The sequence below is a fragment of the Lepisma saccharinum genome, chromosome 3 (genome assembly GCF_977018435.1).
Source record: "Lepisma saccharinum chromosome 3, izLepSacc3.1, whole genome shotgun sequence".
NCBI lineage: Eukaryota > Metazoa > Arthropoda > Insecta > Zygentoma > Lepismatidae > Lepisma > Lepisma saccharinum.
Window position 1 is genome coordinate 83,353,895 of NC_139231.1, and position 26,268 is coordinate 83,380,162.

Sequence of the window (26,268 nt, forward strand, 5' to 3'; positions counted from 1 at the left end):
TGAATCGCAAGGGTATGCTGTTCCTGCACGACAATGCCAAGCCACATGTGGCCAAGAGGACCCGGGAGACCCTTCAGCAACTTGGCTGGGAGACACTGTGCCATGCACCATATTCACCGGACCTTGCACCAACAGATTACCACCTCTTTCATTCCCTCGACAATAACCTCCGTGGGAGATCCTTTGCAAATGAGGGAGACCTGCGGAACGCACTCACGGACTTCTTTGCATTCAAGCTTGCCGAGTTTTATTACCAGGGTATTGTGCAGCTGCAGGAACGTTGGCAAAAGGTGTTGGATGCTGACGGGGATTACATTGAAACCTAAATTTATGTACCGTTCACTGTATTGCTCTTTGTTTATCACTGCTCTAGAACAGCAAGAACTTTTTTGGTCCTTGTATAAGCACCTCAATCTGTCATTATTATTTCTGGATACAGCAAGAAAATTACAGTTTGGAGCCCTCCACCAAAATTTGTCAACACCAAAAACGACACATTTACTTTTTCAAGGCACACTGGATGCTTTTGTGGTCATGTATTACATAGCTTACAATTGTATCAATAGGTTGTAATATGGAGTGCCAACACCTAAGATCTACATCTGAAGCTGAGTAAATGGAGTGCAGATATGCAAACTCATGGAATGTCAGCCACGTTTATGAAACAGTCATCATAATAGTAAAGTGTTTTCTGAGTGGTATCTCTGATGAATGGGCTGCTGTGTTAGAAATTGAAATCAGTTCCCCACATTATATTTGATATTGCATATTGAAAATTTAATATATGCCATAAACATTAAATAACTTTCGATGACAAAATACACATTTATAACAAAAAGTTGAACAATACAACATAAACTTTTCTTATCACTCTAAGAACATAGTTTCCTTGTTAAAATAACTTGTCGTACAGGAATCCATTATCTTGAAGTAGCAACAAATTAAACATTTTTTTAACAATATTAACAGTGTTAATATTTGTACAACAGAGAACACATAAGTTACAGCATGATCAACAGTGACCACGAATACAAGTAAAAAAAAGTACCATTGAACAGCCAACAAAATCTGCTTTTTTTTTTTTTAATTTCAAAGAAACTTTAAACTAAAATGACATCTTGGTAAAGAATATCTTCTTACCTTTGCACACTTTCTACAAACTGAAAACTGTGCACTATAATAATAATTATTATTATAGAATAGCATGAAATAAATTTAGTGGGTTACAGCGTTGAAAAGGAAAAAAAAAACTAAAACAGGACAATGTAACAGCACTGAACAACAGCAACAAAAGAAACCTCCAGGTATAAAAGCGATGAAAATTGTGTAAAAAATGTGCATACATTATCAAAAAACCATGTGTAAAGATCCAGGATGATGCAAAGCAGTTAACAAATATGTTTTAGATCATCAGAATTTTTGAACCACTATCAGAATGTGTTTAGGAATTTTCTGTTTTGGTTATGAACAAAATGAAACATGATTCTTCCTTCATTTTATATTTTTATTGTTGTCCAGTACTGGTATAGTTTCTTTCTTTGTTGTTGCATTTCTTATGCTGTGGATACCTAACTTTATCAGTCTGTATTTTGTGTACAATATTTTTTTCCTAGATTCATACTAATTTTTGCATAAACAAAAGTACTTTGATGAAGCTTAAAAAAACAATAAATAACCTCTGATAACAATAAGCAAAAGAGAACAATCATAACATTTATAATACTTACATATTAAAGCTGTCATGGACTTAATTATTCTGAGATCATTAACAACTCTGCTGTATAATTCCTTTTGATAAGACATTAGCTACACAAAATTATAATACTGAATATTATAGTAGAGGGCATTATTTCCACTTGGTGAGTTCATGTAATCACATTACAAGAAAATCTTGAGGCACTGATTTTGTGTATTCCCAGTGGATATATTTTGTGCTTTTGTTTCTTAAAATTCAAAATCCTCATGGCAGCGTAGTGAGTTTTCATTAGGCGAGTGCTCATCCTGCATCATTATCTCTTCGATTTTCATTCGTTGCTCATATTCTGCAAATAGCAATAAATCAACGCTGTGCCACACCTACTCAGAAATGATTTACCAATCATGTTGATACAGTCAATTAATTTTTTTTTCCCTTGTTATCACACGTTCTGTAACATTTGAAAATTACAATAAATGTCGAATCTTTACCAATTGATTTTACAATGAAAATAAACCTGTACATTTGAAAATGTTCTAAATAGTTGTAATGTAAGAACAAATATTGTATCAAGCTGATAAATTTTGCCCCATTTACTCCTCTTCATTTTAAAGTTTTTGTTACTTTTGCCACAGAAGTCATCAAAGTTCTGTAATTTTCATAATATACAATGGCTTTGCCATGAACTTTCACCCAACAGTATTTCCAGTTTTCAACATGTGGCAACCCTATATGAGAGTCTGTCTCCCTTTTGTAATAGCAGCTTTGGATCAATGGAATGGTTTGCTATGAGAACAGTGTAAAGTAAAATGGATCTGGATTTCTTATTCTGATATTGATCCAGAGACTTGACGATTGATAAACTTTTTATTTTTTTTATTTTTCAAATTTCTATATGGTGCTGAAAATGTTTATGTGGTACTTGTATGACACGGCTAGAGTTCCATGATACATAGTGACCACAAATTATGGAGTGCATTTTCATGATAAATGCAGGGTGTCTGAAATGTCATGCAACCAACTTTTGAACAAAAAGCGATAAGACATGAAACTTGCACAAAAGGATGAATTAGATAGGTCAGTTTTTTGTATGATAAATTTTAAATCTTTCCTCGGGGCATCCTAAAAGTAAAATTAATAGAAATAAGAATCTTACGCATAATTAGTATAGTATTTTTTGCATGATAAATTTTAAATCTTTCCTCGGGGCATTGATTGAATTGCATAGCAAGATATTGGGCACACATGGTACTGCCATCTGACACAACCAATGACACCAGTACATCTCGTAATTTTGGAATAAAGCATACTTTTTGTTATAAATATGCCATAATTAACCCCATAAATAGTTTGTAATGCATAAAAAATTATCGTTCTTTTATCAGTTTGATAAATACCCACACAGACCATCGATACACATTGAAAATTTTTGCAAGTGACTCTACAGCTGTCTTTTATCCATATTTGTTTTTACTTTTTGCACCTTAGTAACTTTTTATGCATACTCAAGGTTCATGTAGAGCATGATTTTCTCATTTAATGTTTAAGAAATATCCACATAGATGACGTTAATATCCTGTGTAAGTTTCATATGTCTAGTGCTTTTTGTACAACAGTTACTGGGTTGACTTTTTGGACACCAAAAAAACTAAAGAACTAAGTATATTATATGTGAAATCTTACAACTGCTCAGACTGTTCCTCTTTAAGTGTGCACAGACTTCTAAAATAATAGAAAACAATCCAAATTTCAAACTGATTCAACATGTGCTCCATTTGTTCAACACCCTGTCAGTATTCAGTTTCTTGCCACTCAGTATTCTTCAGCATTTTGGGCATTTGAAGTCTTTTACCAAGAACATTATCCTGCACTCCAAGCAGAAACACCTTGGAACAGTTATTACGGCTTTCGTCATTTCAATTAAACAGTAAACAAGTTTTTCGTGCTTGTGTAACAACAGATTGCCATTTTGATATTGACTGCTCTGTATTAGTGGAGTCAATTGTTCGAGTCTTATGTTATATTGTTGGGAAGTTCTTTGGTGTTTTTACTATTTATTACTGCCTTTGTTGCCACCGAAGGTTCCTGACCTGTGATTTCTTCGTGTGTGTCCCTTCAGTCAATTCATTTGTATTGCTGTGCGTAACAGGAAAATTCAAAACAGTAAAATAGGAAAATATACATTTATCATTCAGCATTGAATGCACTCAATAATTTGTTCCATGATTGCTGTACAAAAATGTCTACAATCGCCATGAGTACACCACCTTAGATGCTCAATACACAAATTCTATACAGTCAAGTTTTCTATCAGGATGTACATAAATATATACCGGGTGAGTTTTTTAAGGACACAATGAAATATCTCGAAAAGTACACATCTGATCAAAAAAAAAAGTTCTGAATGAAATTTGTTTGTCACGAAGGGGCTCATCCAATAATGCCAAACTCCATCCCCACCCCACCTCCTGGGGGTGGGGTGAGGGGCAACTTTAAAATCTCAAATGGGAACCCCCATTTTTTATTGCAGATTCGGATTTTCCAGACAAAAATATGTAGGTTTTGTCTTAAACGTGTTTGTGGATTTGTGATAGATGGCACTGTAATCGCAAAAATGAAATATTGCGGAAATGGTAAAAAATGCACTTTTAATCGCAAAATGACATGAGGCATGTTGAATTTTTATAAGAAAATGCATTTAGCATAACCCAGGAACAACGAGGTGGACGTAGCAGTATTTTGTTCCCATCGGGGTGCTTTTTTAAGGTGAGCCCCCTCGCCTCTCACCATCGGGGTGCTTGTTTTAGGTGAATCCCCTCACCTCTCACCATCAGGGTGTTTGTTTTAGGTGAATCCCCTCGCCTCTTGTTTTTAATAACCATTTTACAAAAGGTGCTCGAAAATGTCACCACCCACTTCGATACACTGATTTATCCGCACTTGAAATGATTGGACACAACTGAGAAGCATGCCCGGTGTAATCTTTCGACATGCATTGGTGATTCGCTCAATCATGTTCTCATGCATTGTTGGCAGTTCGTTATAAACTTCTCTCTTCACGTAGCCCCACAAACAAATGTCAGGCAAAGTAACATCTGGCGATCTTGCAGGCCAAGACACTGGACCACCTCTTCCGATCCACCGACGGTTGTACATGTGATCTAATACTTCCCGTGCTGCAACAGAATAATGTGCTGGACAATCGTCATGTTGAAACCACATTGTTTGTCGCACGTGTAAGGGAAGGTCTGCAAGCAATACTGGAAGTTCGTTCTGCAAGAAGTTTCTATATTTCTCACGATTTAAGTTCCCATCGATAAAATATGGACCAATAAGTTTATCGCCAATTATTCCACACCAAACATTTACATTCCAAGGGTGCTGATGTTCAACTTGGCGTAACCAATGCGGGTTTTCGACACTCCAATAATGCATGTTGTGTCAATTAATCATACCATGATTTGTAAAAGTCAACTCATCAGAGAACAAAATGTGAGTAATGAAATTGGGGTCTCCTTGTATTTGCTGAAGTGCCCATTGACAGAATGTCACTCTGTTCTGAAACTCAGCACCATGAAGTTCTTGATGTAACAAAACATGAAACGGATGATATTTTCTACGCTTCAGTATTTGGCACACAGTAGTCTGCGAAATTCCCGATTCACAACTTATTTGTCGAGTACTAACGTGGGGGTTATGAGCCACTGAAGCTAATACCGCAATTTCATTATTTTCTCCAGCGATTCCTTTTTTTTCTTTTGTTGGTTGTACAGTTCCCTCGGTGGAGAACTATCGAACAACTCTAAGAAAAGAAGTGTGCGATCGCACCTGGTCTGGAAAACATTGAGCATAAAGAATCACAGCATCATTGATATTCCTGCCACTTTCTTCATAAATGTACACCATTTCAATTTTCTCTTGCACCATTATAGGCTGCATTATAACCACTAATGGAGTCAAGGAAGAAAAACACTACTTCCGTCCTCTTCTTCAGGCTTTGTGGCAGATTATGCTGTGTCGGTGACTAGGAAACAAGGTCAAATGGTCTTTAGGAGAAAACATGCGGTCTTGAAACATGCTCGGCAATCTGTTCAAAATGTTGTTAACCACTTACAAAACTGTAAAACGTTGAAGATTTCAAAGCTTCATAAAATCCTTTGACCATGTACAAATAAACAATCTCACTTTCGCAGAATGGATCGTCGAGTTAGTCGTCTTCACAGCAAATGTTGTGCTGCCGATTACTGGCCCTGCCCACTTGCTTCCTCCCTCCCCCTCCTTTTCCCCGCTACTCCTGCATTATTAGGTTATCCCTCTGCCTTGGAACTCCTCTATCATCATGAATGCTCATGTCATTTCTTTCGTTACATTAAAGCCTATTTGTTTTTATCATCCTTTTTTTTTTTTTTAACATCTTTACCCATCTTTCCTCTACATTCCCTTTCTTTAACATTTTACAGTTTTATAATTGGTTAACCTAGTTTTTAACAGATTGCCGAGCATCTTTCAGGACCGCATGTTTTATCTTACAAACCATTACACCTTGTTTCCTGGTCAAACAGACACGACATAATCTGCCACGAAGCCTGACGAAGAGGACAGTGTTCTCTCGTATTTTTGTCTGGAGAATCCGAATCTGCAATAGAAAATGGGGGTTCCCATTCGAGATTTTAAAGTTGCCCCAGGAGATGGGGTGGGGGTGGAGCTTGGCATCATTGGATGAGCCCCTTCGTGACAAACAAATTTCATTCAGATTTTTTTTTGATCAGCTGCGTACTTTTCGAGATGTTTCGTTGTGTCAAGTTAAAAAACTCGCCCCCTGTATATATATATTTTTAATGCAATTTTTCATAGCAGTTCAACATTCGATTTTTAAATTCTGTAGGTACATACCTTCCCTTTTTCTTTGAAGCACATCATAGGTTTTGCAGCGACAGGCAAAATATGGAATCAGTGCTTGATTGAAATTACTAGCATGGCACACAAAACTAACAGCACCTCCGTAGTATTCTGAGCGAGTCCTCTGCCATACATAGTGATTGGGACACATGGCAATTACCTGCAGTATAAATTAGAAGTTTATGGTGTCAAGTAACATAAGATATATTTGACATTGCTGACATTAAGGAAACAACATCTATATCAACAAGTAGTACAGCTCTTGCATTTTCTAGTTTATCATAAGAGTTCTGTTGGAAATAGTCTAAAAGGTGGTGTCAAAATGTGCATTAATTGGAATATATTGCTGGATTTAGAAGTTTCAGAAAAAAGGGAGTCCATGTTCATAGTTAAAAGTATTTAAAACACACATACGTTATAGTGTTGTTGCCTTGTAATCAAGGGGTCCCGGGTTTGATACCCGGTGGAGGCACATAGTGGTTCGGATACCACTATAAACTGTATGTCCAGTCCCGATTAGCCTTACTGTGCACAAAGTGGACTTAAAACATCAAACCAAACCAATAAGTTATTTGTTGATTTTGCTCTGTTTTCTCTCATGTTGCAAGGCTGTAATAACAAAAATCGCCACATTCTAAGGCACAGTGGTTAGCATAGTGTGCTCCGAAGCTAGTTCAAACTGAGAGTATTTATTTCTTCACTTCATCATTGATAATTGTTGTAATTATGTTGCCAACCGAAAAGTAATGTAAAATGAAATCTAACATGCAATAATAACTGATTGTTAAGTTGATTAAAATAGATGAAAGGAAACACAAATATTCTATGTGATCAAAAGTATCTGGGCACACCACAAAACATGTGTTTTATCATAGAGTTGACACAGTACGCCATCTAACACGTGAAACACATGGTCAGTGATCTCAGTAGTCTGCAGACAGCAGTATGGGATGGTCTGAGGAACTTGCAGACTTTCAACGTGGTTGGGTGCCACTTGTGTAAGAAGTCTGTGCATGAGATTTCCACCCTCCTAAACATCTTTATGTTCACAGGTTCCGATGTTATAGTGAAGTGGAAACGTGAAGGGACATGTACAACCCAAAAACGTGCAGAGACCGTTGAGTGTTGAAGAGGGTTGTACAGTATAATCTTCAATCATCCATCTCACAGGAATTCCGAACCGCATCATGATCTACTCCAAGCACCATGACTGTTCAGCGCAAGGTGTGGCAACTTGGTTTCCATGGCCGAGCAGCTGCCCATAAGCCAAACATCACACAGGCAAATGCCAAACGCTGCCTCTCGTGGTCCTAGGAGTGTCGAAACTGAACCATAGAACAGTGGAAAACCATTGTGGAGGGATGAATCACGGTATACAATGTGGTGATCCGATTGTAAGGTGTGGGTGTGGTGAATGACATCTACCAGCCTATATAGTTCTGACAGTGAAATTGGGGGTGGCTGGGTTACAGTAGGGTCATGTTTCTCCTGGAGGGGGCTTGGCCCCCTTGTTGCTTTACGTGGCAATGTCACGGCATAAGCTTACATTGACATTTTAACCACTTTCATGCTTTCAGTTCGGGGATGGCCATTGTGTCTTTCAAAACGACCAAGCACCCATCTATACTGCAGGGCTTGTGGGGGAGTGGTTTGATGACGACAACGTCCCACTAATGGACTGGTCTATGCAGAGTCGTGATTTGAATCCCATGGAACATCTCTGGGATGTTTTGGAATGCAGACTTCATGCTAGAACACACCGACGCACATAGATACCTCTTCTTATTTCGACGCTCCGCAAAGAAAGGGTTGCTATTCCCCAGGAAACCTTCCGCCACCTGATTGAAAGTATGGCTGCAAGATGAAGGCTGTCATCAAGGCTAAGGATGGGCCAACACCATATTGACTGCCAGTATTCCCGATGGAGGGTGGCCCAAACTTGTACTTCATTTGTAGGTGGGTGTCCGGATTCTTCTGATCACATAGAGTATCTATTCGTTGGTTAGCAAAAGTTCCATGAATATCTTGGGTGGAAATTTCTTTTTCTTATCAATTTTTTGTAAAAATATCAACAAATATGTACTATGAAAATTTCAAGAAGTCATATGGATGGTAAAATATAGCAACAAAAATTTTGTTTCTGTCTGAAAGGTATTACAAACTGACATGTGGCTATTTTAGAAAGCTAACATACCTGTTCACAGCATGTTCTACTAACTATGCCTCTGAGGCTCATAGACATCCATAGCCTGTCTCTACTTGCTATGAGATCACTTCGTCTCTTTGTTGAGTCGTTATTGATGGCCCACGGTATGATAACTTCCTTTAGTTCATCATCATCTTCTTCCATATCATGAGCAAGGTACCTGCATGAAGAAATGGCATTTGGTGTGTAATTTGTAATCTTTGGTGCTGATAACATACATTCGCATTTGTAATTTACTGCTTAACTTTGACAGTGTTACCATCTACGAAACTTTAACAGTATGACAATCACTCCCTAGGTCCTTATAACTTAAAGAAGTGGAATTTCTTCTCTAACCCCATTTAAAAAAAAAAAAAATCAGTAATCCACAGAATTCACTCTTGGATGGCAAATTGATTTATGTTATGACACTTTAGGAGTGACCCTTGATTTTCAACCTTAAGATCTATTGAGTTAGTTACATGCAGAAAGATGGTAAAATGACCTCACCCCTCTTCCGTTTTTTTTACTCATTCCGAGGACAACCGAAGTAGCTATTTTCAGAGACAAAAAAAACTTTTTAAAAAACCAACATCATCTCAACCACCAGGTCTGGGAAAAAAAAGGGTGTGGGGGGGATTTGCACAAAATTCAGGCTATTGATGGAAATGTGTATTAGATAAGTAGAATTATTGGGAATTTCACCCATACACAATCTGCACATATAGTATGTAAAGGTATTTTTTCTGAAGTCAATTATATTCATTCTATTGTTTTAATATTTACAATATTTATATTCATTAAATAGTATAAAATGTAGATACTTGTGTACTTGCACATGAAGACCTTCATGAGAAGGTGTAGTGTAGGTTAAAAAATATTACACAGTTGTAGAAAATTTTATTTATTTATTTACTTCTTCTTTTGGATGGCGAAGTTAAGGCACAAGCCTTTTCTTACACTTAACCATCTCTACTTCACCTTTTACAAATTTAGTTGAAATATCTAACAGTTTGCGAAATATAAAACATCAAAATACCAAAGAAAATAAACAAAAAATAAAAAGACAAAACACAAAAATACACATGCTGTAAGAAACGTAAAAATTCACATTCAGCATGAACACACACACAACAAAAATACTTAAAATACAGAAAAATCGGTCTGTTTGTGTTTATCCTACAAATTTAGATCAAGAAAGGTTTCATTGTATTGTCTTTCCTTGTTTTCAGTACTGGTAAGTTGCCTCCAGAAGATGCTTTCTTAATTTTGATTTGAAATTGCCGAGAGAAGAAGGGTTTCTTATGTCATTAGTAGAGCCCGGACGTTCAGGCATTTATTTTCGTTAAAATAAGCAGGCAAAAAGGCATTTATAATGTGGAAAATACGCCTAAAAATGAAAAAAGGCAAAATAAACCGAAAAAAGGCACATTTGTATGTCGCTTACTTTTTATCTATAATTTCTGGCAACATGTTAAAATCTACATTGGGAAGAGCATTTCAATTTTCTCCGTCTTGATTGCATATAACTACAAGGTGTTTTTTTAAGTTCTCAACATTTCATAATAGAAAATGATCTTTCTACTTCGACAGAAGTTATTGGAGCATACATAAAACAAGCTAATGTAGCTGGACTCATTTCGGTAACAGCATTTTCACCTTTTAGAATATCACAATTTTTTTTTCAATTGTTTCAAGTCCTCATTTGCACTTTTCCGCAACAGCTGACCCCTTTTCTCCTGGCACTTCCATCATCTGCTGCATAGATTCCTCATAGATTTTCAAGGATGCTATAATTGTAATTGTCTCTGGCAATGCACCATAATGTGCAAAAATAAACTTGAATAGCACAGGAGTTTTTTTCACTTCACGAATTGAAGCCGCTTCATTTTCTGGAAGAGCATCGATCACCTCACTGATTTTTTCAAAGTTGTTAGCATAATATATAGCTGCTGATATCCAGGTTCCCCATCTGGTCAAGACTGGTTGCGGAGGTAAACTAAGCTCAGATGCAACTTCCTTAAATTTTCAGGTTCGAGAGGGAGATTTCAGAAATATCTTCTTTGTGTTCGAAATCAACCTGTCCACTTCAGCAGTCAATCATGCACAAGGAAATGTTAACCGAAAGGCAATATCCTAACTGAGCATGAAATACATTTTTCTCACACTTTATTATTCACATAATAAACGGAAGAAAAATAAATGCCAACATCGTTTTTTGGGAGAAAAATAATTTATATACACATTTTTTTTAAAAAAATGGTCAAATTTCATTGAAAAAGGCAAAAACGGCATTATAATTAAAAATAGGCAGTGCTGTCCCAAATAGGCAAAATAAGCAAAATGAAAAGGCTTCTAAAACATTCGAAACAACATAAGAAACGTATATCCGGAAAAGTTTTATCAATATATGCAGTAGATAAAAAGGCATTTTGCCAAACTTCCGGGCTCTAGTCATTAGGGAGGTCCTTCCACGCTCTGGTGGCAGTGACAGTGAAGGAATTTACGTAAAACGCTGTCTTGTGGGAGGGGATGGTGAGCAGGGAGTTGTTTCGTGAACAGGTAGCAAAGGTGTGTGCTGCGCTTAGGGGTTGAAATCGTGAAAATAGGTAGGGGGTTCTCTTGAATGCACTATTTTGTGGAGCGCTGTAAGAGCGTGGAAGCGACGGCGTGTTGAAAGGTCGAACCAGCCTAGGTCTTTGAAAGCCGGGGGAAGATGGTCAAAATATTTAATATTATAAATAAAACGTACACATGCATTTTGTATTCGCTGTAGACGTCTTGCTAGTTCACCGTTGAGGTCAACATACGTCAAGTCGCAGTAGTCTATTTGCGACAAAACTAGCGATTCCACAAGTGTTTTCTTTTCCTCTTGTGGTAAGATGTTTTTTAGGTGGTACAGTGAGTGCTGCGTAAGATTTTTTGCATATCGCCTTCACATGGTCACCCCAGGTGAGGTTTTGGTCCACAACAATTCCCAGGTCTTTGACCGAAAGTGATAGTGAAATGGGTTTTCCGTCTACAAGAATGTCCGGGATGGAGGACTTCGCTGTTGTGGATATGAAGTGCCGTGAGCCAATTAAAATACATTTAGTTTTCTCAGCATTTACTTGTAGACCGTTTGCCTGAGACCACTTGCAGACGTTCATAATATCAGCGTTTAGACCTTTGATGGCCATATTAGATAGATATTTTAATCTGCCTACACATACTTTGTGATGAAAATCTTTGTGGATAAGATTGAAATGTTGAGAATACAATGAACAATAAGTATAGACTTCAATTATTTTTGTGTGTTTTGATATGTAAATGTTTGCTTTGTAACAGGATGTATGTGCAAAATTTTAGACACGTATCATCATTATCCTTATCTGTTTCCTACCTCTGGCTGGGTCGGCATAGAAGTCAAGCCTCTTAATTTTCCTCAGGTCTTCCACCACTACTCACTTTCCACGGTGTTCCAATCTTGTCCTCTTCTCCTAACACTCTCCTCTATGTGCTCTTTCCACTGACATCTTGATCTCCCCTTACTCCAACTCCTTGTGCATTGTAAGCTCTTACTGGCAGTCTTTCTGTACCCATGCTCTTCATGTGTCCGAACCATCTCATCTGTGCCTGATCTATTCTGTCCTGAAGCTTCACCACCCCCACTGTCTGTCGGATCTCCTCATTCCTTATTCTATCCCTTCTAGTCTTCCCCAATATACTCCTTAAAAATTTCATCTCCACTGCCTGCATCTTTCTTTTGTCTCTATCTGTCATTGTCTATCTATCTATCTCTGCTCCATACATAATTATTGGCACCTGTTACGTATATATTGGGTTCTTGGATTTCATAGGTACATCCCTGTTTCATATTAATCTTCGAACGCTTTGATAAAGTCCACCACCCATTTGTCCTCTTCTGTTTAGTTCCTCATCTATTCTTCCACTTCTCTCAATTATGATTCCTAGATATTTGAAACTGCCGACCCCTGTGGTGGAGTGGTTATCACATCGCGCTACGATGCTAGGGGTCCCGGGTTCGAATCCCAGCCTGGGTGTGGATGTTTGTGAGTGTTCATTCATCGATTTCATCATGTCATCACTCATCTCCATCTTCGCAAATTAGCCAAAAGTGGCACCAAAAGAGAAGTAAAATAAACAAATCAAAATAATTAAACAAAATATTTGAAACTCTCCACTACCCTCAACTCTTCCATTCCTTGTTATTAGCACCTCACTCTTTTCTGCATTGAATTTCATTCCTGCTCTTCTGATTTCCTCATTCCAACTATCAAGCTGTCTCTGTATTACTTCACTGTTTCCCCATATTACTAAGTCATCAGTGAACAACAGGGCCTTCATCTCTTCCTCTCCTATCTTCTTCCCCACTTCTTTGTTATTTACATCCATTGTAATTATGAAGAGCAGGGGGGGAAGAGATTACAATTTTATGCACAATATTTAGCACTGGGGGAACATATTGTAATTCATATTTAATTTTTATTACAAATTTAAATGTTTCATATTCAGAAGAAGAAAATGACATATGATTTTTAAAGATTTTCATTATTCGCGAAAAATTAATTTCACTGGATTATAGTTGCCTCTGACAACTCCTTGTAAACTTTAAGATACACTGAAAGTACTAGTGGTATAAAGTTTATGTATTCTTCTATTCATTTGATCAGAATCTATAGGGTCTTATCATCACTCTAAAACAATAAAGCAACAAATACAAAGGAGATTCGAACCTAGAAACTTTTAAATTTTGTGAAACATGATATTGAATAGAACTTACAGTGCAACAAAGAAGTTGTATCTTGTGAACTGGTGGTGTGTATAACCTGCTCTTTTGAAATATGTAAGTACCATAGCAATCAAGTACTTATCTGCATACCTCATACATACGTCGAACTCAAGAAACTTCCTAATGATTACATCATCTGCAAGGTCAATAAAATATATAACACTACATAAACATAAATATAAATAATATTAGTAATAACTTTTGTTTCCTCAATGGTTGAAATTCGGTAATGTGCACATTTCAACGTATTGCACATACATATTTTTCAGGAGACAATAATACAATGAGATGAAATGTCAGTTACAAAAGATAAAGGCAACAGTATTATTACAATTAAGTACAAGGCAATATGGACATCCGGAAGCCCCCCCCCCCCCTGGAAAATTAATACCACCAAAAAATTACATATTACTCAATAGGTGGGTTTCATGTGACGTCAGGATTCGCACAGCCGCCATGTTTGCGGTAAAGTTGCTTGTCGTCTGCAAGGAAATACCCACCACGTAGCGTTCGTTACACCTGCACCAACTGTACGTTTGTTAGTACTGTGGAAAGTGTCTGTAACATTGCATAAAATTAATGACAATGTCGTGTCATCTGGGAATAGCGGTAATTTTTCATATGTTCAAACTCTTTGCGCAATCGACAGAGAAAGATATGAAGAAAAAGCAAAGTTTTGCGGTGTAGATCCATATGGACTGGACGATAACGAAATGAAAAGGGGCCTACACCTTTGCCCAACTGTAGTTCACATGTGTTTATTTACTTGACCCAGCTACCTGGAATCAATTTGTTTTCATATTTATTACTAGTTAGGGTTCTGCTTGAAACATTTAGGCCTACATCCAGTAAAAATTAACTGTAAATTCCAAGGCTCCGCCATTATCGTCTCTGTTTGCTTTTAAGGTTTGTTCAAGCGCTGTAATGTAAAATGTTGAGGTGCTCGAAAACAGTAATTTCACTCCTTGCTTTAACAATTTCTGATATACCGTCCTCCGTGGCAGAGTAGTTAACACAGCACGCTACGATGCCAGGGGTCCCAGGTTCGAATCCCAGCCTGAGCATTGGTGTTCTTTGTGAGTTTCACTTTTTCAACATATCATCACTCAGCCTCGTCTCCACGATTAACCAAAACTGGCATAAAAGCAAAGCAAAATAAACCAAACCAATCCATCGATTTGGGATACTTTGATAGCAGTGTTTTTTTTTTCTGACAGTACGCAAAGCCTACTACAGTTCGTGTTAACGAACGAAATATAATACATAACCAAGTATAAACATACATGCAATTATCAAGATGAATTAAACTTTGAAGATTATCATTTTTATCTTCAAACTTTTCTACCAAAAAACAAGGAAACACTGTTGCAAGTATGATTAAATACACCAGTTCGATTCATTTGTACTAAACGTCACAGACAAAGGTGGCATATGAACTTACCTGAGAGGAAATTTATACTGCATACTCTGTAATGTTCACTTTGTTCATTAATGTTGGCACGATTTACTTTCGCCAACCAGATGACACGGTGGTATCTTCTGATCAACAATCCTGTGCCGTGAAGCTCACCTTTTGTTCTTTTTCGGAAAATTTGAGGATAAACGTGAGTTTCTGTTACTATGCAGTACCATCGTAAACAAGGTTGAAATCTCCTGCCCGCTTGAATTTCGTATGTTTACAAGAACCAGCCTCAATCATGGCTGCTCGATCCCACGATGCAACAGTTTGTGACGTAGGTGAAACACACCTATATGTTACGTAATTATTGGAAGTGTGTTGCAGAAACATAACTTCAAACTGAAGTGTGTATTTTGAGAGGCATCACTATTATAAGGAAAAATATGCCTCGTTTGTCACTCCTAGAAAAGAATTACCTTTACCTTGCATGCCCCTCCCTGGAAAAATTCTGTGGAAGTCCATGGAAGGGAATGTGTTTTTTTATAATGCAACCAGTAAACACTTATAATGTGGCTACTGTTCTTCAGTGGCGTAGTATGGGCATTCCGTCTGGGAATGCAAAGTCCAAGGGAAAGGTAGGCCCCTTTTTTGCTAAATAGTTTACTTATGGAATTAGTCGGTATTGTCTATTTGAAAACATAATCCATGCGTGTTTTTCTTAGCAAATGAAATGACTCACTGTGGAACACTGCTCTTTTATACCTTTTCAATTAGGTTGCTCAAGTCAGAAACACCATAGACCATTCGGAGTATTTTGCTCCACACATGTCACGTGTATAGCAAAACTATATTTTCTTTCTTTCAGCATAGCCAGCTAATCAAGGAAACCTTTCGGCATGATGCAAATCATTAAAAAAAACTACCTGAAACACAAGCGCTTCTACATAGAACAACAGCAGACATCATTGTTGTGAATGATCCAACTATTGATTGATTTGGTTTATTTTACTTTGTTTTTATACCACTTTTGGCTAATCGCCAATATGAAAAGTGATGATGAACAACCATGCCCAGATCTCTGGTATCTTAGCATGCTATACTAACCACTCTGCCACAGAGGTGGGTGGATCATCCAATTATCCTACACTCGACTGACGTAACAGTGCTGATTAGTAATTCAGACAACTGTTTGACTTACACCACGTTGCATCTTGAGAATGCTGATAAACATTTTTAAATAATTTTATCTAGAGTCAATTTGATGTTTGATGTTGATGTTTTGAAAGAATACTACACATTTCCACTGACACAATATTAAGCAGTTAGATATTAATGAAAACGTAATTTAAAAAAAAAAAATAGTCTTGCAGGTTAAGTGGTAAGGCAGCGACAGGATGAACTTCTACCACGAGGACTTGACCAATTTGTTTGACAAAAACTGTGTTGTTGTTTCAGTTTGTAATGCACATCACTATTTGTGTGATAAATTACACAATGCAGTGGTCATTAAGAAGTGGTATAAGTGAGTTGTTAAAGTTACATCAGTCAAAATTACATATTGCTTTATCACACAGCACGAAGAAACTGATAGAAATTCTACTTCTGTCATCTGCGTCAGAAAGGGTCACATGAGTCCTAGAACCAATCAAGTTGCTCCGTACGCCAGCGTACAAGAGAGCCTTTCGCTTGTGCTGTAGAGATCCAAGCATTCTTCTTGGCAAGCCAAGCCCTTTACCTGGCATCCAGTCAGCAAATGCATGAAAAAAATTCTAGAATGAGAGCTATTACTGGAGCGTTGTAGGCTGATTGAGGAAAAAAAAAGGTATTATATTGCCATAAAGCTCAAACGTACACATAATTAGTCAAGTTTTACTTTTTATTTGCAGCATTATTTATACTTTTAAATAAGGGAACATCAGGTATATGGACGTACTATAATCCTACGTCACTGCTGTTCTACTTATTGCCTGTATTATAAGATTATCACACAAACCCATAGATGCTTATATATTATTGAAGATTTAAATCATACACTTTGCTTGTAAGTTTGAATTTATCTAACATAAATGTTTTGTAATTCTTCTTTGATATAATCTTCAATTAATATTTGTTAAATGTTCTCTGTATGTGGTGGTAACCTGGGCTTCTGCGACTTTCATTTGTCCATTAATCTGTCAATTAAAAAAAAATCTTAAGCTACTCACTACGTTGTCAGATATTACTGCTCCTTGAATTGTTTTAAACTGTTCATTTAGTTTCCCTCTAGATATTGTTTTTCATATCAGTCACATTCATTCAGATAATGTCCTGGTGTATCTAGTGGATCATACTTAATCCATGGAAGGAACAAAAGTTCTTATTAAAATTAATTATAGGATTATAAGAATGTGACTGCATTGAGCATTCACGAAGAGTTAAATACATAAACTATCTCATACAATTTATAATTGTTATTTGAACCAAAGTAACCAGCATTATTGCTGGAATATTTTCACAATTGACTACCTAATGCATAGAACTGTTCAGGCATTTAATTACATAATTACTGCTAGTATTGCTTCACAGAATTATGACGACACTCAAGAAGTTACACGTGCAAAACCTCACCAGCAACAAATATTTATTAATTAAATTATGTAAATTCAAACCTAGTAAAAGTTTATAAAATGCTTGCATGTCAGTTTCTGTTACTATTTCTGATTTATTGGCCCTTGCTGCTGATGCTGGATATGTGTACAAAGGTAGCATAGGCTCAAGAACTTTCTGAGCCACTGATATTGTGTGCTTCCATGAACCTGCATATTCCGATGAATTTGGCATCTCGTAGTGTTTCTTGTGCTTAAACCTGTAAAATGGTTGAAGTACAAGTTATTTATACTTTATTTTGTTCTAAATATGTATGCTTAATATGTAGATGTAATTAAAGTTTTTAATTTACTTTTGACTAAGATGTTTTAAATGTATTTAATTGGTAAATTATTAACATTTAAATAAACTACAGTAAAATACAATTACATTTTGATAATATCTATGTACACTCTAAAATACAATTATATTTTCATAATATCTGTGTACACACTAACTACTAATTAACTACTATTTAATTATTATTACTTGTTAATAAATCAGTCTTTACAAAAACGTTTATAGAAAAAACAGTCATGTGTAAATAGGAACAGGAATAAATTGTTAATTTTCAATGTTTATAAGCCTTAACGAGAAACAATCTTCAGGAAGAAGGCATCACATGCAAAAATGGAGGTGAACTAACTCTACATAAATATGAAGTGGGATGATAGTTCAGGAATGAACAAGTTACATTGAATTCACATAAAGATGTGCATGGTACTTTGTGCCATAATACAGACATGTCTGATAATGTTCGCATGAGCAAGTGAACACTCATCCATATTTTAAATTACGTACATATTAAATGCACACACACATATATTTATTCCAAAAAATACTTTGTTTGATGCTCAAGTACATACACACAATTTACTCTGACAACTTCTTTCACGTCTGATAACGTTTCTAGATAGTTGGTAACACTGACTCCCACAGTGTTCATCAGAGGGCTTTGAACACAATTGCTGTGCGTGTTGCATAAAACTGACAGCTAAGGGGCTGTTGGCCACTATGCCCCCGAAGATTTTCACTTTGCTGTGCGAACACTGATGCAAGCGGCAATACGTCTTACATTCAGCACCAGAGTGCAGCACATACAAGGAATGCCTAAGGGGACTCGAAAAGCTCTGAGCTACATAGTTGTAAACTTTAGCGAGAAGTCTCTAAACCTGGCAGATTTTAAATTTCAGTGGGTGCTAAAATTCACGGAATAGTGATGAGTGCCTTTTCTTCAGAAACTAGTCTGCAGGAGTTACATAATATCTTTCAAGGTTTATATGATTTCTGCATGTGCGTCTAAGGGCCATTAAGAATGTGCAATTTTTTTAGTAATTGACGTCTTTCATGCAAAGAAAATAATTCTCACTAACTTAAATTGCAAATGAAAGTGCAGACTACATTTACATCAATTCAACATGCATTTTCCTAGTAACTATACTCAGAATAGTGTGAGGCCCTATGACCTGAAGAGCTGTTACCTCACAAGCAACAGTGTGTTGCAAGTGTTACATATGCCTACATTGTGATTTGGGCACCATGGAAAAATCTTGAAACACTAAGGGCATCATGAAGAAATACTAAGGGCGTCATGAAGCAAAGAAGTTTGCAAACCTCGACTTTAAATGATCAATCTCTGAACCACGACAAAATGATACTAGGGGGGGGGGGGATACGAAACATGAGGGAATGATCAATGTCACTTTCACTGATACTTCAATCAGTCTTATTGTGGGCAGAAAGGGGAGGGGGCATTCTGCATAATACCCAAATATCTTGCATACACATAATACATTTTGATGCAAGTGCTTTCAATGCTGAATGAATGTCGTTGGTTAACATATGGTCCGTGTAATAAAAAGTAGATTGCGAAGTATGGTAGTCTTCAGTGGCGTGCGGTGCTAAATCAGACAGGGGAACAGGTGACCTGCATTTGCCCCCTCCCCTCCCATACCCGTCGTAATATAATACAGTAACCAAGTAAAATTCAACCCTTATTGAAATGAACTAAATACAGGGGTGCTTCCCCCCAAGTCCAATGGCGCATCACCTCCAAATCATATAATTTGTGCCCTTAAACCATACCGTAATCCCCACAACGTATTTAATTACGACAGCGTGTCTACTGAAAGTAACTCCTTTCTTAGCTTTATTGAACACTATACTTGATCTGCCCCTCCTTCCTAAACAGGGGTGCCCATCACTCAAGACCACCCCTAAAATCGTTCATCATAATCGGGAATATATCTTGTCTTAATTTGTCACATTCATCTCATTCAAGCGCCAAACACGCATCCTAGTAACATATAATTGCGATCGAAGCGAGCAAGAAAATCTTTAAATTCATTCCTTTGCAGGCTTTCAAGAATATTAATTTAATGGGATGTCAATACTTTCTTAAGATCCCGAGATATTTAGTCTTTTCCAGGTTCCCCTTTGGCACGTTTGGGGTCGAAAACGTGTGGATATCATATCGTTAAATACAGTCTCCAAAATTTAATTTTCGAACTCTCTCTCCACTACAGAAATCTCTTGACATTCTGAGATTTCACCAAAGTTTCCATGCCAATTTTAGACTTACTGTTGATATTGAAGAGTGGATTATGCCTCCTCCAAAAAATTAATTCTCAGTCTCCACACCAGAATCTCCGCAATAGTCTGTCTAAGACAATAGTAATACACAATAATTGTATAATTGCCCTCAATTTTGGGTTAAATCCCCCTCTAACTAAATTACCCGCAATAATCTAAGACCTAGAGTTGGATACTGTTCCCCCCCCCCAAAGTTTAATTCACAATCCCCCCCAGAACCCCGTGTCAATTAAGGCCTAATATGTAAGAGTTGGATATTTCTCTCCCCCCCCCTTCGATAATACCCTTAAACACTTTCTTTTCTTCATCTAATGGATTAAATATGGTGCATTTAAGGTGTAAAATTTTTACATATATTTTGGAAAAAGATATAAATGTTGAATTTTATATTATTTGAAGGGACCCCCCCCCAAATCTCGATAGCGCAACCTGCACCATAATCCCACCTGTTGGCACCCCTCCTGACCAAATAAACATACGATACATATGTTACAAATTGTCAGAAGTAACATACATGAAGCACATTAAAATTTGGACAATAACAATGTTAAAGCAAATATGATACTATAATGTAAAAATAACATTAGAAACAAAATTGTTGATGCGGAACAAAGAAAATAATAATAAAAGCAATTTATGAGTGATCAGAGAGAAAAAAATGTTTTGTCGAAACCTGTTTCATCTCTCTATTTGTAGATTAAGTTGACTTTTTTGTAGAGTTGAGCATTCTTGTAATTCAAACGTCCTCAATGAAATAATGACATTCAGATGCTGAGTTTTTTCATGACGTCCGCTAGATTTGTAGAAATTGTGACAAAACCCGAACTGTTCCAAACTCCCTTCTCGGGAACAAACAAGGACAACAATAATTTGCCACTGGAAGAGTATCCAGTTAATCATTTTACAGAGTTGTAGTAACTTTTTATAAAATGCCTTGTGTACGATTTCGTTTTTGTTTTTATTTCGGTTAGGGTAGGTCTTGGTTTGCTGTCTTTTCTGTAAAGTTCAATCTTCAATGAACTAAAAGCTTTCGTCTTCAGCCTGTCGATCATACAACATTCTCAACCCTACGCTCGCAACATTCGCTTTCTTGTCCTGCCTCTGTGTGCGCCTGGTCTTGAGGCTGTTGGAACAGGTGGATGCGAGCTGTTCCCTCGGAAGCTATTTCGCAACATTTAGCCAAGGCATTTAGCAGACGATTAACTGTAGAAGATTTTTCCAGTTCGTTATGAATGTCAGACGCAATTTTGTAATGAGATTAGGAAACTATAGACTTACTACACTCAAAACTATCACTACGATGCAATTAAACTTTAGCACATAGCAAAAACTCGAAGGAAAACAAATTCGCTCTCTCTCGTAGGGAACAGCTATAGAGTTCAGCTTCCGTGGTGAGGGAGGTGGGAAGTGGGACTTTGAGGATCGTTTACCTTCGCGCGTGGTCGGAAATACTCGGCATCAGGCACTAGAGGGTGGAACGACGAGGGTAGGTGAAGTAAACAAACGTCCAGTCATGGTGCAAGTTTCCTTCGGCGTGTTGATTTCGGGAGAAAGAAGTGTTCTTATTATGTTAATATAGATAATTAAAATAGCTTCAATGGGCGATAAGTAGGAGGGAACAGCCTGTTCCCTCTGTTCCATGGAGGGACCGCCACTGGTAGTCTTGCATTGTACATACCTGAGATTGCATGTTATACTAATTAGTTTGGACTAGCCATTACTAGTTATAAATAACATAATTAAAATGGTGTTAATTGTATAAAAAATATTTAATTTCTTCAAATATAGCATGATTCTTGGGGTAAATTGTTGAAAATAAGTTAAACTGTTATTCTCACCTTTTCAATTGAAGATGAAGTTACAACGGAGAGCAGTAAACCTGCATTCAGTATAAAGATTTTATTGTGAACACCCGTATGTGAACCGCACACGACACCACTGCCATAATGTTACAAATAATACCACTACTGTAAATTTCACACACTATACTCCTGCTGTAGTTTTCTTTAACTTTGGAATTCATAGGTAAAATTTACATAGTGGTTTCCACTTGAAATCCATACTATTTGTTTGTTATTTTTCAGACCTGCTCTGTCACTATTTCAGTTCAATTTAATTCTTGTAGGATGAGATTCAACCTATGGCTGTTCTGCCATATAATAACCCCTTTGAATACATATACTACATTACATGCTAAAAGAAACATACACAAAAGAAACTACATGAAAAGTGAGAACAAAGACTCGCACAACACATTTACACAAAATATAACAGTTTAACGTATTGTTTAAACAAAACCGTTCCTCTTTACTGAAAACCACTTGTGCATCCAGCACACTTGGGTAACTTGGGGAGGGAGCACTCGCCCTCCCCCTCAGGTTTTTTACAATTTAAAGGTATTCTTGTTAGCAGTGGCGGAGCGTGACCTTTCCAACAGTGTAAGCCTATCACGATGAAGGTTATTTCTCGTTGTACTTATTTTTGGGCTGACATGGTTAGTGATTTATCCACACACATCGACCCCCCCCCTCCCATTTTTTCAGAACACTTCCCTGGAATTTTTCACCAAATTAAAAATTCTGGATAAATCTCTGGGATTGGTGTTTTCTTTGCTAGGCTGTGTATCTCCTATATTTCAACTGATAATTAAGTCAGTCTTATTCCTATCACAATGAGTAACGTAACGATAAAAATATGCAAAGTTAGATAAAATGAATAATAATAATAATAAAGAAACGAAAACAGAAAAGTGCAGAATACTTTTTACAACCGCATAACCAAGTATCAGCTTCATACCCTGAATCACAAAATCGGCGCACTTTATTTTTCGTTTCTGTTACTATGCCTGCTAGAGAACAAAGGGGTGGGCCTACCTACATCCACAAGTTTCTTCTTGGCAGCAAAATCCTTGCTGGATAACGGCATCTGCACCAAGTTCTCCACCCCACCGCACAATCACACTCGTTTTATTCCATAATGCACTTCACTATCACACAACAGCACAGGGCCGCAGTCCACTTTGAATAGATGGAATTCGCAAAAGCAATAACTCGACAACAAGAACGGGGAAACAAAAAGAAACCAGATCCAAAATTGGTCACTGCTCAAAGCAGTGATCTTTCGGACTGTGAGGGGAATATCCCTTTCGGATATAAAAAAATTCCTCTCTTGCCTTAAAATTCCCTATATTTAGTAACAAAAAAAATACAATATTAATTATAAAAGAAATGCTCACTAATTGTAGGGACATATCCAGAAATGTCTATCAAAGGACATGTAAGTGCTTTCTTAGGATACTGTAAAAGCAAATCTAGCACCTAAAAGATCATAAACAGGCTTTTCGAACACTGTTCGAAAAGTGTTTGAATCACGGACTACGTAATTAATAATATTTTGTTCACATTTGACATGAGATTTGTAAAATTGGTTCAATCTTCAGCTTTCATTAACATTTATTTATTTATTTTTGCACTTTTTAGCTCAATTATTACCAGCTGAGTTCATACATAAACGGAAAACAGAGATCTTAATATTTCTGATGTTTATGATCTCCTATAAGATAAAAACAGAAAGAAGAATTTAGAACATCAATGTGTATCTAGTTTTCCCGTACCCCCTCATTTTTAGGTTTCTCCTTTTCCCCCCTTCCTGTTAGATTTTTGTTTCAGAATTCCCTGTTCCTGGAAAAAACCTCCTTGAAGCACCGCCGGCTCAAGTTTCCTTTGCAGTCAACCATTAATACCCGACAACGATGGAGCCCCTCCTTTTGCAGGACCTGTGTCTCGCTGGTGCATATTCAGTGAAGCCAACCCAAGCATAATGGTGCTAAATTTCGCATAAGTTTAAAAAGTCGTTTGTAAGTTGAGGATATAAATAAAACAAGAGGGCCAGTTTTCGTTGTGGTTGAATTTTCTCAAACTTTTCACGTATAACGTCGAACCCATGCCGTTGGTTGAACCATTCGAATTTATATTTATATTTTTGTTATAAATTAATATTAATAATATGAAAATCACAGAACAATTTAGTAGTATGTAGTATAATTTCGGAGTTTAAACGACACCATGGATGTCCAGAAGGTGCAAGGCAAGGAGACACTTCCTAAAAATGAATGTCAACCATTTTCACACATACAATTTCATTTCAGTCCATCAAATTGTTAATTATTTTAAGGGCATTGCAGAAAAATGTTAACTTCAAATTGAATTAGTATATTTTGAGAAGGGAAATATACCTAGTTTACCCCAATCCCTGAAAAAAAAAATACTTTGCTTAATCCTCCCTGGTGGAAAGAAATAGTGCGGACGTCCATGAACAACACTTTTTCTAAACATGGGGTTTGCAACGCTGCTGTAAGCCTGTGGCCGTAGGTTTACAAACCGGGTTTGGCCCGCTCTTCTCCATTCAGATAAGGTAGGCACTGATCCTTCGCGGTCAGAAATTTGTAAGGCAACATTCAGACGGCTTACAACTTTCCGCAAGCAAAAGGCCGGAGTTCTCATGTCTCCCCTGGTGCTGAAGTGTTGCAATCTAACAAAAAGGATCTCGAAGACTGGTATCGGGCCAAGTTGAACTTTGAAGTTTTTTACTAATTTTGCCATATAATTACATACATTTTACTAGAACTAATAAAGTGTAAGCCCGGCTTACATGGACGCTCCGCGCCTGCTTGTTAGCCTCATGGAACAAGCTTCATGTTCTTCCTATCTCCTCAAGTTAACTCCACATTTTGCCCCTCTATACATACCAAAGTTAAAACTGTTTTTCAAAAACTAAAGATCTTCCGAAAAGCTCAAATGTAAGAATTCACTTCAATAACTGGTGATATAGCCTATAGAGAGAAATGTTTCACTTTACTGGAGAGATGAGATTTGTTTTCACTGTCTTCATTGATGTGAATTCCATACAACATTTTTCAACACATGGTCACAGACCTCATTGGTCCAGTCAGAAGAGCATTTGACTGCACTTTAGATCTGGGTTCAATTCTTAGGGTAGGAATTTTTCCGACCTTGCCCCTACCTAGAGTGACTCAGGGGGTGTCAGTCTCTAATGAATGGTAACCTGGGGGGAGGCAACTGGAGTGTGATGCTGCCGACACCACCACTGGCAATAGGGCCGAGCTCGAGAATGTGAAGAGCCTTGCCTTGACATCTGTGTTACTTCATGGCAGAGTGGGGTGCAGGGATAATTATTTTATTTCCGTTTTGTTCTTGTTGATTATTGTAGTAATTCCCACTTACAAACCAGCAATGGTACAAAAAACTGTAAGTATAGCTAAAAATATAATACCAGTTATTAAATGAAATACCGTCAACAACTTAATGCTCTATGAACCAAAATTAATCCTAAAGCCATGGATAGAATTTGCATTACGTAATTGTTAGTTCATACTGTTCACACGGCAAGTGCAGAAGTGGATTTATTTGAAAAACAGTTTCTTAAATCTCCTTCAATATAACTTTATTTCACGGACAGCAAAAGAATTCCCTTGCAGTCGGCAAGTACCAAGATGATTTTAAAAAATTGGCCTAAACCTGTATAGTATACCAACTAGAAATTCGTTCATTGGTTAGGCATACAAGTCATCTGTGGAAGACGGATGACGTGATCTTTCGCTTACTTGGAGATGGTACAGCAATGGTACAGCCAACGGCAAAGTTATTGACGTTCGTACACGAGTATATTTCAAAATTTCAATTCATGACCGCCTATTATTACTTTTGCAGTTTGGTGTACAAACTCGGAATATGTGGAATCTGAAAGAAAGTAGTTACCTAACGATCTCGACTTATCGGGAGTGCGAACAGTGGGAAAATTTAAATGGTCACGGTCATGTGCATCTGAAAATTCTTGGTAATTGCTTGACATCTGAAAATTTCGAATATTTCCCGTAGGGGTGTGCGGGACAGAATATTTTGGGACGGGACGGGAAATTTTTAAAATACCGACATTCGGGACGGGAAAAGTTCTCAATTTCCCGACAAGGTCGGGAACGTTTCGGGACGGGAAATGTTAAAAATTTGCAGTGAATGAAAAATTATGTGATGTGACCACACACAACCCCCTAGAACAAGACC

General features: G+C 37.1%; 1 protein-coding gene across 4 annotated transcripts; it reads right to left on the reverse strand.

The window, feature by feature from the left end:
- Positions 1–761: 761 nt before the first annotated feature.
- LOC145985874 (speedy protein A-like) lies at positions 762–25,708 on the reverse strand. Of its 4 annotated transcripts, none has more exons than XM_083119992.1 (6): positions 25,500–25,708; positions 17,620–17,816; positions 13,564–13,708; positions 8,790–8,961; positions 6,590–6,755; positions 762–2,042 (listed from the first exon to the last, which is right to left on the reverse strand). In XM_083119992.1, exons 2-6 carry the CDS (start codon positions 17,789–17,791, stop codon positions 1,945–1,947), a joined length of 753 nt encoding a protein of 250 aa, XP_082976118.1. In that variant the 5' UTR covers positions 17,792–17,816; positions 25,500–25,708; the 3' UTR covers positions 762–1,944. The 4 variants fall into 4 exon arrangements, with proteins under 4 accessions (XP_082976118.1, XP_082976119.1, XP_082976120.1 ...); XM_083119993.1 differs by having other exon boundaries at positions 25,481–25,708; XM_083119994.1 differs by having other exon boundaries at positions 25,583–25,669.
- Positions 25,709–26,268: the final 560 nt, after the last annotated feature.

Excerpts from the sequence above, each read along its gene's own strand:
- LOC145985874 (XM_083119992.1), bottom strand. The coding sequence starts at position 17,791 with ATGCCAAATTCATCGGAATATGCAGGTTCATGGAAGCACACAATATCA. Across the intron at positions 6,756-8,789 it reads GTAGAACATGCTGTGAACAG|GTAATTGCCATGTGTCCCAA; the intron begins GTATGTTAGCTT and ends TTTATACTGCAG. Across the intron at positions 2,043-6,589 it reads GCTTCAAAGAAAAAGGGAAG|AATATGAGCAACGAATGAAA; the intron begins GTATGTACCTAC and ends TGCTATTTGCAG.